The 13,483-nt window shown below is 43.3% G+C and overlaps 1 protein-coding gene across 1 annotated transcript; it reads right to left on the reverse strand.

Moving 5' to 3' along the window:
• Positions 1-6: 6 nt before the first annotated feature.
• Positions 7-12,673, reverse strand: wdr47a (WD repeat domain 47a). The gene is made up of 17 exons (XM_058628662.1): positions 12,508-12,673; positions 10,645-10,814; positions 10,052-10,135; positions 9,772-9,856; positions 9,219-9,350; positions 8,884-9,060; positions 8,282-8,793; positions 8,022-8,136; positions 5,772-5,953; positions 4,766-5,011; positions 4,636-4,687; positions 3,438-3,595; positions 3,137-3,300; positions 2,887-3,057; positions 2,655-2,786; positions 2,105-2,323; positions 7-1,432 (listed from the first exon to the last, which is right to left on the reverse strand). The coding sequence occupies exons 2-17, from the start codon at positions 10,800-10,802 to the stop codon at positions 1,290-1,292; spliced, it is 2,730 nt and encodes a 909-aa protein (XP_058484645.1). The 5' UTR covers positions 10,803-10,814; positions 12,508-12,673; the 3' UTR covers positions 7-1,289.
• Positions 12,674-13,483: the final 810 nt, after the last annotated feature.

Genomic DNA, 13,483 nt, shown 5'->3' on the forward strand with positions numbered 1-13,483 from the left:
GAGCTGTGCAAAAGACACTTTATTGAACGTACCAGCAGTTAGACTAGAGTTAGCTTCAATTAATTTAAGTCACCTTTTTAAAAACAAGAATTAGAGAGGCTTGATACACGAGCCACAACTGTACATACATGAACACAGCTGAAATAAATACATCTATGTACGTATTAGTTTGGCTTCATTTGTTAAAACAATATATCGAATACTATACATTAACATATACAACTTAAATATGCATCTTGTAGAAATAATAAATCCGTGTTAGAAACAAAAGTGCTCACGTAAGACGTAAAATACAAGAAAAATAATATAATGCATTTGCTCTGAATACTGGCTCTAATCGAATGTTGCACCCGTGCTTCCAATTTCACTGTGCACATGATTAGATTATTTCTATGGGCAAAGGCTGCACCCTACAGTTGTTATCTTGTTACAGCAGCAGACCAACCAAAGCTTTGTAACACTGAAGGCAGAGCACTCAACCAAAAGTTACACTCTGTATTTCCCTTTGATGCCAACACAACAATCTTCCACTGTAAGCAGGCCATCACAAGACACTGGAACAGCTTCAGTGCAAACAGGCTTTTAAAAAATGAAAACAAATGCGTAAGCTAATTTACACGTTTTGAGTTGTAGTTACGTGCGAATGTGGACAGAATAACAGCAGACATCAGAAACTCTCACAGTTGGATATCCACAGATTCAGCCTCAGGATGAGAAAAACTCACCGCTCAAAATGTACATTTAACACCATGTATTTGACTCTTGTTTCCCTGGACAATAATAGCAGCATGATACCAACTTTGATGAAATGATATGCATAAGAAGGAATGCAGTTTTTTTTTTTTTGTTTAAGTTTTTTTTCCCTTAAATGGCAAAATTCCCTTATGGAAACTGCGAACTGAAGGAAGGCACCATCATGAACTAACCACCTCTGTTCAGTTAAACCTCAGCTTCAAAGAATGATGAATGATTCTGATGTTTTTACCCTTTAGCGAGACAACGATCAGTATGATGAGGGTGTGAAGTCAAAGGAGGACATGCAATGTGTGTGTGTGTATGTGTGTGCTTTTCATGTGTCACCAGTTTGTATCCACTTGTTTTTGTACAGCCAGGAGGGAAACACAAATTCACCTGTGCGTGTGTTTGTCTTGAAAGGGTGAGTCCATGTTCATACTGCAGGGGGAGCAGTGTTGTGGGTTTTTTTGGGGGGGGAAGAGACGTTGTGTCTTTTAGATTATAAGAACTGCTTATATATACTGTATACACACACACATGCACGCACGTCTGTGTTATGGGTTGTGTGTCCAGAGTGTGACGGTGCGGTCAGCAGAGGAGGAGAGGAAGGACAGGTCTTCTGTGTGCCATCGACACTGAATCACCTTGTCGCCGTGCTCTCCCACCACGGTCACAGGCAGCTGTTTGGTCAGGTCACCTAAACACACACACACACACACAGGGATCACAACTCAATGAGACAGATCAGACAACGTCAGATACAGCCCACAGTTTCTCTCCTGACACTTCAGGTGTGGCGGCATAACTGGTTTAGACCCTCAATTCAAACTAATGTAGCTACTATGGTGTTAACAATATAGTAACTTTTAATGATTTTTTTGTTGTTATTATTATTATTATTAGTCTGCCTCTGTTAAGTCTTCATGAAAAGAAACAGTGTAATATTATCTGTACGCTCTATCCAGGGTGGAACACATGGGATGGCGTTATGCAAGTAGGATACAAAACTATGTTATTGTTACAGGTAAAAAAGACGTAATCAGACATTTGGTTTCATTAGTAGGATTACAATTAAAATACATAATGATATACGCCCTCTGTTTTCCTCTTCCCAGCTTCGCGTCACGCTCCTTTCTCCCTTTAATTTTCTCTTGTCTTTATTTGCATTTGTATTGTATGGTAATCCGAAAGTAATCAAATCACATTGCTTTAATAGGTAAGTAAGACTCATATCAAGAAACTACGTTGGTCGACAGAAGAAGCATCTGGCTGTTGCTTATCACCGATCTTAGTAACACAAAAGAGCCACCTAGGTGTAAAATAAAGACGTTAATGGTGGATAAATTCACTTCAGGTACAGAAAACGTACCTTGGAGGTTGGTGACCATGACCTTTGTGTCGTAGGAGCCAGTGAGCAGATAGTGTGCTCCAGGGGAAAACCGAACAGACCGGACATCGCTGCTGTGTGGCCGGTACACCTGGACGATGCGTCCTCCTCTGATGTCATACAGCATGCACGCGCTGTCCTCTTGCCCTGTTGCCAGGAGACGGCTACTTGGATCGATGGCTACCGAGGCAACAGGACTGCCTGTGGAGTGAAACACGAGGGGAAGATATCTTAAAACAGTGATTCTAAAAGTGTCGGCTGCAGCCCCCTAGTGGGCCATGGAGCTACTGCAGGTGGGTTGTGAGAAATAGGCTTTTATTTTTAAGTTTTGGAATTACGTTTTCAATAACATACATTTATAAAGTTAAGTTAATTTAACTTGATTGATGTACATCCAGCTAAATCTCAAGTCAAGAAAAAAAAACAAAGCTTTTATACACACTTGTTATAATGTATGTTATTTTCTGCTCTCGAAGGATAAGGCCGTTATATGTGGAGGTGAACGTGATGACACACAGGACTTCAACTATACCTGAGCCATGGAAAGCAGTCCCCACTACTCGGATACAGCTGGGGACTCTGAGGTCCCAGAAACGCACCGTCTTGTCTTGGGAGCCAGAGGCGATCATACAGCTTCCCCACGTGTAGAGAGACAGAATGTGACCTGGCAGCAACACACAACAGACACATTTCGCTGGTAATGTTTCTGTCTTTGTCTCTGAATGCAGACGGACGGCGAGAGGGACAAGACAAACGTTGTGTACCTGTGTGTCCACTGAGGGCATGCAGACCCTGTCCCCGCTGACAGTCAGTCGTGTAGATGTTACAGTCTCCTGCTCCGGCGCTGATCAAGGTGGCTCCTCCACTTTCTGGACCCTCCATGAAGGCCAGGTCTCTGATGGTGCCGTCGTGCATGCTGAACTCCAGGTCCGGGCCTGAGACACAAACAGCAATGACAAATCTGACGGCAACAAACACAGACGTGATTGTGCGGCCGCTTAGGACGACGCTCACCTGTGGCGTTGCACGTCTCTGCGTTAAATGGTAGCACCTTGACATATTTGTCATTCGAGCCTGTGGCTAACAGCTGCCCACAGTGGCTCCAGGCCACACAGTAGATGGAGCCTTTGTGGTGTTTGTTCCTCTTGAAGCGGACGACCGGCGGATTTGTCGGATTGCTGCAGACAAGAGGAGAGAAGCGAATTGTAATTGTCTTCAACTGCAGGTATCCTACAAGTCATACTGTATATGTAACCTTGACAATAGAAGGTCTACTCATGATCAGAAAAACAATACAGTTGGACATTGGTGTCACCTTGTGTCCAGTTTCTCTGGATAAGCGCACACGCGTAGAGTTTTGGAGTTGGATCCCACAGCATACAGAGATCCAGACGGGTGAAAGGCGACGGCCCGAACGGCCTGAGTATCCTCCAAAGTGTGCACAGGCACAAAGAGACTTTTTGGCTTGTCACTCTGAAAACAAACCCACATACGAAAACACCTTAACAAGCGGATGACGTGTGATTTGCCGCATAATCTCATTTGAGCTTTTCTGCCCGATTTAATCTGCTTCCTCGTGATGCCAGTGTGACATCTCTGCCGTCAGCGTGACACTGTATCTTCTTGTGTGATGAAAACAAAAAGGTGTGATCAATCACAGAGGCGGACAAACGACAACCGTTTCCGGACCATAGTTCACAAGAGACGGGTTGTGTTGATGAACATTTTTTTATAGCTAAACAAAAACACCTGAGGCACGAGGAAACATTGGTGTAGTCAAAAACTAATTTAGCAAATAAAGGATATAATTGCATTACTGAAATTACTGGAGGGCTGAAGAGGGAACCACATTTCTCAACTTCAGTGCAAAAAACTAACAATCCAGCTTATCTCGCTGGACGATTTCTCCCAAAATTTGCTTAACAGTAGTGAACAGAAAAATGCATAAATGCACATTTTCTTTTACCAAATTTTGTAAAATTCAGTTGAAATGTGCAACACATTTCCAGAGTAATGACGAGTGTTATTGATAATAATAATAATGATAATAATGATAAGTAGGGATGGCACAATACCACTTCTTTGTGTCCTAGAGTATGTACAGTATGTAAAAACATAACTCTTCACCGTTCTAACAAATGTTCTTCTCCCATGAAGAAGAAATAAAAAAGCCCAGAGCATGACTCAGCTAAAATGCAGCTTCTGATTGTTATTTAGAATTTTTACAGTCTGCATAGTAAAGCTTGCAATATATAGAACTTTTGGATTGCGTCGGATTTGACATTTTATTCTGTCCAATACTGAGTATCGCCTCAGCTCGTCCCTGATAATAAGGACTGTGGATAAACAGTCATTTTCAGGTTCATTATTCTGCAAAGCTAAATGATTAAATGCTGGTTGCTGTACGACTTGTTTACAGCAGGCCTCACCAAAGTGTTGGACCATTTCATTTGCTGCCACTTGTATTATTGCTGCTGTGTTAACGTGTTTTTTTTTTTACTGTGCATCCATACCTCTTTACTCCGGGTGAGGGAGCCTGGAGAGTCGTCTTTCTGTTTCTGATCGCTGCCAACAAACAGGAAAAAACTCTTATCATCTGATCATCATCCCATGATGTGACATGAACTTGCAGAGCACAGCTACCTCTGAGAGACAACAGGGGACTCGTCTGGAGGCGGGACTGTGCGCCCCCCCAATGCGCGCTGTGGCGTGCTGCTGAGCACCCCTCCCCCTTGGGTCTGTCTTTGTTCCGGAGTCACAGCCGGAGGGTTGTTATTGTCTTCAGGGGCGGGGATGTTCCCATTGCCATTACACTGCTGGGCCAATGATTTCACCTCCTCTCCTAAATTCTCCATCCCCACATTCAGCTCCTCCAGCTTCTGAATGGACCTGAGTACAAAATATACGAGCACGATTAACTGCGACAGTCTGCCTTTCTTTCAGCCTTTGCCCGTGTTTCTGTCTTTTCCAAAGGGTTCAATTTTGTATTTTTAACAGGAAGAAACTACCACACTTTTCATTCCACTTCTGTACTGGCTGATCGGGTGGACGGGCTAGTTAAATCGAATTAGGGCCACAAACACAGGGCAAAGGAAAAATAATAATGTCACTGTGCACAGCTTCCCGCGTAAATAATGCAGAGGTTTAAGAGACAAGGAGTGGTCGGGGAAAAAGAGGTATGGGGGGGACTCCTATGGGACAAATCAAAAAGTCTTTGTCCTGCTGAGAGAGAGAGAGAAAAAAACAGCAAATCCTCATCTGCCACGTTGTTGAATTTTAATGAACTTGTGTGGTTTCACAGTATGTTGAAGTTATTTTACAGAGGAGACGATGGTTCAATGTGACACGAGGTCACACACAGATGAGGCAGTGAGGACTGAGGGCAGGTTTTGGGGGAGGTGCGTGTCAGGCAGAAAAAGCCACATGGGACTCATTAGTTTCACAGCTTAACACGTCTGGTTGTCCTCGTGTGACAGCTGCTCCTCTATTGTGTGAAGATAGTGCAATAATTAACTGGTTTCATTCGGTCAAAATGCAATAGATCTACTCAGACAAGAACTTTGCCTTAGAGCTTAACACGTGTTAAATTCATGACGTGAGTACGTGCACGCTCTATCCGACAGGCTGTGACTTCTCATTGTGTCCGTACCTGTTGAGGAACTTCTCGGTGAGGCTGTGCTGCATGTCGCTGGGTGGCGGCTCCTGCTGGACTCCTCCCTCCAGCAGCATCTGCTGATACATCTGCCTCTGCTGCTGCTTCTGCTCCAGGTGCTGCTGCACGCGAAGACGCTGGCGGTAAAACTCCTCATACTTCTCAGTAGAGTCACGGAGCTGAAGAGTAAACACAAAACCAGTGGCCCATGAAAACATTACATGGACTAGCCTTTTTTACCCTTAATATGTGAATATTATTTTATCTCCTATTGTTAAAAGCTGCTCTGTTCTCTGCTGCTTTTACTTTATCACAATCCCATACTGCACCATTTCCTGCCATAGCATTTGTATTGTTTATTAGCATGCTCACATTTCTTATAACTGTTATGCATGGGTGATTGCAGGAACCCCAAGGACCTCCTCTACAGGGAGCTGGTGCAGGGTAAACACACCACAGGCAGACTCCGCCTGCGTTGCAAAGGCGTCTGCAAGAGAGACCTGAAGGCCCTGAACATCAATCTCGACGCCTGGGAGACCACAGCATCGAAACAACCAGCTTGGAGGCAGAGTGTTGAGAAAAGCCTAGCCACACTCACAGGAACACTAGCCCAGAGGCAGAGGAGGAGGGCCCAAAACCAAGCAGACAGGCAAGTATCAGAGTCCACCTGCATCAGGTGTGGAAGGGACTGTCATGGTGTGTGTCCTCGAGTGCAACTCCATAGTCTCCAGAGACTGTTAGACAGATGCCTATTCTTATATATGTTTTTTTATATATATTTTATTCTAATTAAACTAAACTAAGTCAACATTTTGCTCACTTTGCTTTGCTCACTTTGCTTTAAATTTAAATTTAGAACAACAACAAATGTTTGCACACAGGTAAGCGGGTTAAAAGTCCACTACCAAGTCAGCACAGTGATCGTTTTGTTCTTCTGTTGGTTCAGATATTTGAGGGGGAAAGAGGGTGAGACTGAAAGCCAAGGACAGGTCACTTCCCCTCTCTGTCCTCTGCTTCCTGCTTTGACAATCGGATGAGAACGGATCTATGATTATGGGAGGGAGACTGGCAGTGTGCCAGTGCTGAGGAAAAAAAACAAAAAAAACAGATGGAGGCCAGAGAGAAAAACTAAAAAAAGCTAGGGCAGGGAATGGACAGTGGGATCACAGAGGTCTCAAAGTCTGCTTCTGTTTTTTGGCTTCTTTATGTGTCTCCGTGGCGACGAGCAAGGCGGAGCAAAGCCCAAACTTCACTTCTAGGTGCACAAAGAGCCCAGAATAGACGGCATGAGCCAGACAGAAACCTACTCTGTCAACATTGTATTTACAGACACCACGAGGGCTGTAATGACTCATTTTTGTTTTTAGGCTCACAGTGTCTTGCGTTACATGTTCAGACTGACCTGGGATCAAAGCCATTTGGGGCTTGTTTCTCTACCACAAAATAAAAAATAAAAATCAGTAAATTAGTTAATTGTCAAATACCTGTTTTGAGTACGCACTTTGTTATTTGGGAAATCAGCACCAATAGAGTTGTGTTGAACTATTTCCGAATGACTAATATTATTATGAACCTTAACCAAACTCTGGAGTAATAAATCATCTCTCCATTTTCTGATTTATGGCCTTAAAGGGATTTTTGAACTGTGGCTATTTTGAAACTGCTCAGGACGACAGCAGGGGATTAACAACTCCTGTGTTCTGTGATGAAAAATGGCAGATTTTCTCTGCTGGACTTGGATGCTGTGAGTGCACCTGCAGTTGAAAAAGGCCGTCTGACTACAACAAAATGCAGCAAACACTTTCTTTCAATATCATAGATATTGAAAGTTAAGGGAACCCCTTGTTAAGTGGCTAAAATCGGCCTCTCCTTGTGTCCAGGTCTCAGGCTGGTTCACACAAATGGCAGCACACTCACCTAAGTCAGTGTTGATAATATATCAGTGTTTCACGCAACCAACAAAAACCTTTAAGTTGTGATGAGCCATCCTAGATAATCATATTATTATGAAGTGCAACTCACACTCCCAACACAGAGCTATAACAAGCTGAGCCAGCAGCAGTGACTGTAATTAAGACCTGCAAGAGGAGCATGAATCAGACACATCATACTAAAACCACTCATGAGAAATGACCTATATTTAGACTGTCACTTTAGGATACACCCATCAAGGAAAGTGCAGGACTTGTTTCATAACATGTGTCAACAGGTCTAACAAGTTAAAAAGCAAAGGTTAGTGACATTTACCTCGTTTTTGTCCTCAGACTCAGCAGATGGTGCGTCCTCGCCTGGGGCCGAGTCAGGACGCAGGGTCTGAGGTTCTGAACTCATCATTTTGTCCACAGGAGTGTCCGTCCTTGATCTTCACAAAAGAACACACGCAGACAGCAACAGTGAATGCATCATATGTGACAAAGTACTGTACTTATCCACATACCTTGCTCTGATTTTAGCCATAGTCAAAGACTTGGACAGAAATAAGTTCCTCTTTAAATCTGAGTCCTTACGTTTCAGGGGATTCCTCGAAAATGCTGTGGCAGTCGGAGCTCTCCATCATCAGGCTCCTGCTCAGGCTCTGCCCTCCTGCTCCAGGATAGTGGAAGTTGGCAAACGAGTGGGACATTGGAGAGACTCCTTTCCCCGGCACTGTCTCCCCACCACTCGCTCTCTTGTCTTGGCCAGACAGCCCATATGACAAGCCGTCCAGTGCTGGGTTCAATGAACGGGACATGTAGGTGTCTGCAGACTGGGGGCGGCGGAGGGGAGAGGAGGGGTATGGAGACAGTTTGCTGATAAGCGGGGTGAGGAGGTCGGAGTAGCCCGTCTTTGCGGGCTTGACCAAGCGGTCCACGTGGATGTTGAGTTGCTTCTGTTCAAAAGCGCAGGAGAAGACACTGTGGGGGAGGTTCTGCATCCAGGAGAGCATGGACAAGTCCACGTCATCACAGCCGTTACCACACAACATATCGACGCCCACGAGGACCTCGCTCTCTGTGATCTCTTCACCTGTTGCCTTGCTCTGCGCACAAACAATAACAGGGACTTTACCACCAACACAAAACACACACCAAAAAAATCTGTATTTGTGTTTAGGTTTTGCAGTTCACACCTGGCAGAACTCCACACAGCACTCATAGAGGACGCCCTTGATAAGAAGCTGGAAGAGTCGATCCCTGCTGGCTTTGAATCCAGCCTCGCTCAACTTCCTGTCGGCTGGGATGAACTCCGCCACCATCGTGCAGGCCTCCTCAAAACACTGCACCCTGGCCGTGCTCGGATTCCAATCCTGGGGCACCAAGGTAATTAACCAAAACAAAGACTGTTATGGCAGTATAATCACTGTTTTACATTGCAGGAGACGACAGTGCAAGTATAAAGGGATACTTAATTCCTGACTACTAAAAAAAATATTTCAAGTGCAATCTAATTAGGTTCCAATCTTGCCTTGAACTCAGCGTGGTTTGTGAGACGAGGCAGCGTGAGGAGCAGACACAGTTTGCTGTAGTCATCTTTAGAGGGACAGAACTCCTCCAGGGCATGAAGACACTTGACTGCCTCCTGCATAGTGAACTCCAGCTGAAAAACATGAAACAAATCTCAGACTGGCTTTAAGACCAACATGCACGAGAGAATAAAACAAGAACTTTTTCGTACATACTGTACATGCCAACACATTATTCACAGATCAAGCCAAACTAATGCCAGGGAATAGTCCATTAAACAAAAGCTAACACAAAATAACACAATCTGCCTTCTCCTTTCTTTATTATCAGACAGATGGTGGGTTTTTAAGCTGGCATTGTATTAATAAACACTGCTTCTTTTGCTTTTTGTCTTTGAGACTGAGCCTTCTGTGTTGACTGCCATGACAACCAGTGACAGTCAGAGCACTGTTACAAAGACAACAAAACAGGACAGAGATTCAAGGCTGAGGATGTTTAGGAGGTTGGGAAAATGCAAAGCATAACAATCGGTTAATGTAGTGTTGGGGACTCACATGCTGTGGCTCATCTTCTGCTGACATGGCATTGTTCACGCACAGAGCCTCCAGAAACTTCTGCTTCAGGATGATGTAACGAAACCTGAGTACAGCAAAGAGCACACTTGTAAATGTTGCTTTAAAAACTTTGTCTGAGTTGTGTGACACTGTTTGTTTGTAATGGGGAGGTTATGGTCCTCATAGGGTCTGGTAAGTGTGAGTGAAATATCTAATAAATGGAAAAATAAAATAGACATGAACTCTAACATGGGGAAACTGGTTGAGGCATTAAACTCACCTTTTTCTATCAAACTTGTCCATGCACTCCAAAGGCTGAATGAACTGCAGGACTTCATCCCACTGCCCATCCAGCACCAGTTGCCTGAGACAATTCATTTTGAAAGCACATGTGAAATTGTGTTCTCATATTTATGTTGAATATAACACAATTCATTTAAACACCATCTGAACCTTCTTAATAAAGCTGTAACATGATGCGACAGCCTGTTAGCAGCAAACACTTAAACACACTTGAAATGTAATAAATAATCTGACTGAGTGTAACTGCAGATGTCACACTTCAAGGAAGCCCTGACATCTTACACTGCACTGGTGCAGTGTTACACTATCTTCAATGCAGAGGACAGACTCAAAAAAAACTATACGGGTGCCTGGAACAGCTGCCTGTTGTTTTGTTGTCATTGTATGCAGCTTTTCAGAGCTGCAACCTGAGATGACTACAATCGGACTGTGTGCAGTGTGACTGTTGCTTGCCGTCAACATGAGGAAATGTTTATCTAGGTTTAGGTATTTAGACTCTAAAGGATTATTAAATCCAGATGAAAACAGTAATGCAACATTATAGATGCTCCCAACTAACAGTTCAACTACCTGAGGAAGAGCATGTCGTCCGAGTAAAGCCCGTTGATGACGCCACTCTCCTTTTCTAGAGCCAGCATGCTGATATGCAATTTCCTGGAGTTGAGAAAGTCCAGGATCACCTTGATCATCTCCACCTCCTTCATATTTATGGTTTCTTCCGCTGTCATGGTGACGACGGGCTGCCACGCCAACCAGATCCATGATGCAAAACACAAATGAAAAAGCAGCATTAGAACAAGCTTCAGATTCAGTCAGACTCCAGACCAGAATGAGCAAATATGGAGGCAAGCAGGGCAATTATTCAATAATACTATTACAAACCTTCAGTTGAATCATTTTATACATATATATATACACATACATATATATGTATATATATATATATATATATACATATATATATATATATGATATACAGTATAATATATATCAGCACACCATTCAACATTTTTTTCAAAATCTTGCTTATGTTACTGTAATATTGATTTCAGCACCAGGCACCAGGCACCAGGTTCTTAGCCCAAGTTGCTGTTGAAAAAGCATCAGACATGCAGATGCTTCAACAAAGCTGGACAGGTGGTTCTGACTGAAGGACTGTGGTAAAACTGCACAGCTCCTCAACAAGCATGTGTGCATGTGTGATGCACATGCACACATGCACTCATGCAGGAAGAACAAGATGCTCCCTCAGATTTCAATACACAGGCTGAGCAGGTTTAGTCAAGAAACCTGCCAAATCAGGCCAACACCTACTGCAGTCTCCAAAAATAAACAAATTGGCAACAGTGCAGTCTATACATGTACCATAAACTGTTAGTAACAAGGTAGAAGAAGGTATTTGACAACAGCCACTGTATGTACAGTGAATGAGTGGCATTTGGCTACAGTTTTAAGTTGCTAGTACCCATAATTCAGAAGACCTCACATGGACAACAAGTCTGATGAGCGAAGCTATTTCCACACTGAACTCTGCACAGAATTAACACCCCTTATGATAATATCAACAACAAGTGTGCAATATGTATCATGCAATGGTAATACATCTTCCCTATTATCTCCTCTGTTTACAGCCTATAGAAATACTGCAATAACAGTAACTAATGCATACATGATCATCTGTATCATTAGTTCTCAAACCTTTTATACCAAGTACCACCTGAGAAAATATGCCAACTGATGCCAATCAAACAACTATCCACTCTCACGGTCAATTTAGATTGTCCAATTTACCTAATCCAGATTAATTCCCAGTGACAGTGAAATTAGAGGACGATGGAGCTATGTAGGATAAGGTGACTAAGGTGAATTACTATTATTTTGTTATTTGTTTCATTTTCTACACACTCAAAGTTATACTCCAAGTACCACCAGAGGACGCTTGAGTACCACTGGTGGTACACATACCACCATTTGAGAACCATGGGTCAATACGAATGAAGTGAGCTTAGATAACTCTACACCAGTATATTCAGCGTTAAAGCAGCTCACACATTAATCCAAAACTAGCTCACACAGTAAACACTGCAGTGTTGCTTAGCTAGCATGAGGGATGGCTAGCTAATAACACTGACATTAAGCCACAAGTCACAGAGTATTAAAAGCTTAAGCTACTTGTTAGCTTTAACATGCAGTGACCAGCGAATTCAACGACAGGATTAAAGCACAAACAACAAACAGCTAGATACCGCCGGAGCTCACACAAAGCTGGCTAATTTGACCGGTGCTGAGGAGGGGGAGCTGGAAGCTAGCATGAGAGAGGCATCATCCGCTATAGTTAGCTGGACTGGGCGGGGTGAGTGTGACAGATCCCCCCCCACCGTTTCAAAACAACACAAATCTGCGAATAACAATAATAATAATAATAATGCTCACCTTGTTTCTATAAATACATGAGATGATGACGGTGTCCGCTGTGTGTTTCCGACGCTGTCACGACAGTAAACGGCTCGGTGTTGTCTGTCTGTGCTGACTGTCTCTGAACCTCCTCTTCTTGCTGTAGCTGGATCTTTCTCTGCCTCCGCTGCGTCTGCTGCTGCTGCTGGTGCCCGCCCAGCCCTGCTGCTGCCTGCAGGAGCCCAGCCTCCACCCACCCATCTAACAATCCATCCCTCCATCAGCACACTCACACCCAACTTCATATCGCCAAATAATGTGACAGAGATAACGGGGTGTTAATGTGAAAGCAAAAATAAATGATGGTAAACATTATTTAATGTATTATTAACATTTAAGGATATTTTAATGCTAGTGATTGAATATACTACAGTATGAGTATGTGTAAGTGCAGTGGTGTGCACAGATGTTTGGAAGATCAGGGGCAGAAAGTAAAAGGGCACCTGCTGTGCACCGGTGAGGCAGGCACCATCACCAGTATATAATTTCTTATATTCTCACACACCTGTGTATGCCTATCATTTACAGCACAACATCACTTTGTATCACAGAGATGGACATTTTCTATACAGCACTGAATATCATTTCCTCTAAGGACACCCTTTGGGACTCTGTCATGTGGGGACAGTAAGGAACTTCATAACACACCCTTTTTGATTTGAAGGGAACCCACAAGAAACAAAGTTGTAAGGACATCTTAAAGGGCACTGCATCACTTTTCTCCCCTAGAAAGGCATTAATAATTTTTTTAAGTTTATATTTTGCTTTAGTTTTTGTCCATTATGGGAACTGGGGGGGGGGTCCCCAGCTTGTTACTGTGTAAGAGTAAAACGACTTAAAAATTAAAAAATGGTTTTCATAGCCTTATAAGCCTTTTGTATATTTTAGGCAAAGGCATGGCTTTACAGAGGCAGCCATCTCAATGGAGAATGAAATTTTTTCTAGTTTTCTAGTT

This window comes from Solea solea, chromosome 1, assembly GCF_958295425.1.
Source record: "Solea solea chromosome 1, fSolSol10.1, whole genome shotgun sequence".
NCBI classification, from domain to species: domain Eukaryota; kingdom Metazoa; phylum Chordata; class Actinopteri; order Pleuronectiformes; family Soleidae; genus Solea; species Solea solea.

Coding starts and splice junctions, on each gene's coding strand:
- wdr47a (XM_058628662.1), bottom strand. CDS start 10,802: ATGACAGCGGAAGAAACCATAAATATGAAGGAGGTGGAGATGATCAAG. Junction 4,688..4,765: donor TCCCCTGTTGTCTCTCAGAG/GTAGCTGTGCTC, acceptor GTTTGTTGGCAG/CGATCAGAAACAGAAAGACG. Junction 3,058..3,136: donor AGAGACGTGCAACGCCACAG/GTGAGCGTCGTC, acceptor TTTGTGTCTCAG/GCCCGGACCTGGAGTTCAGC.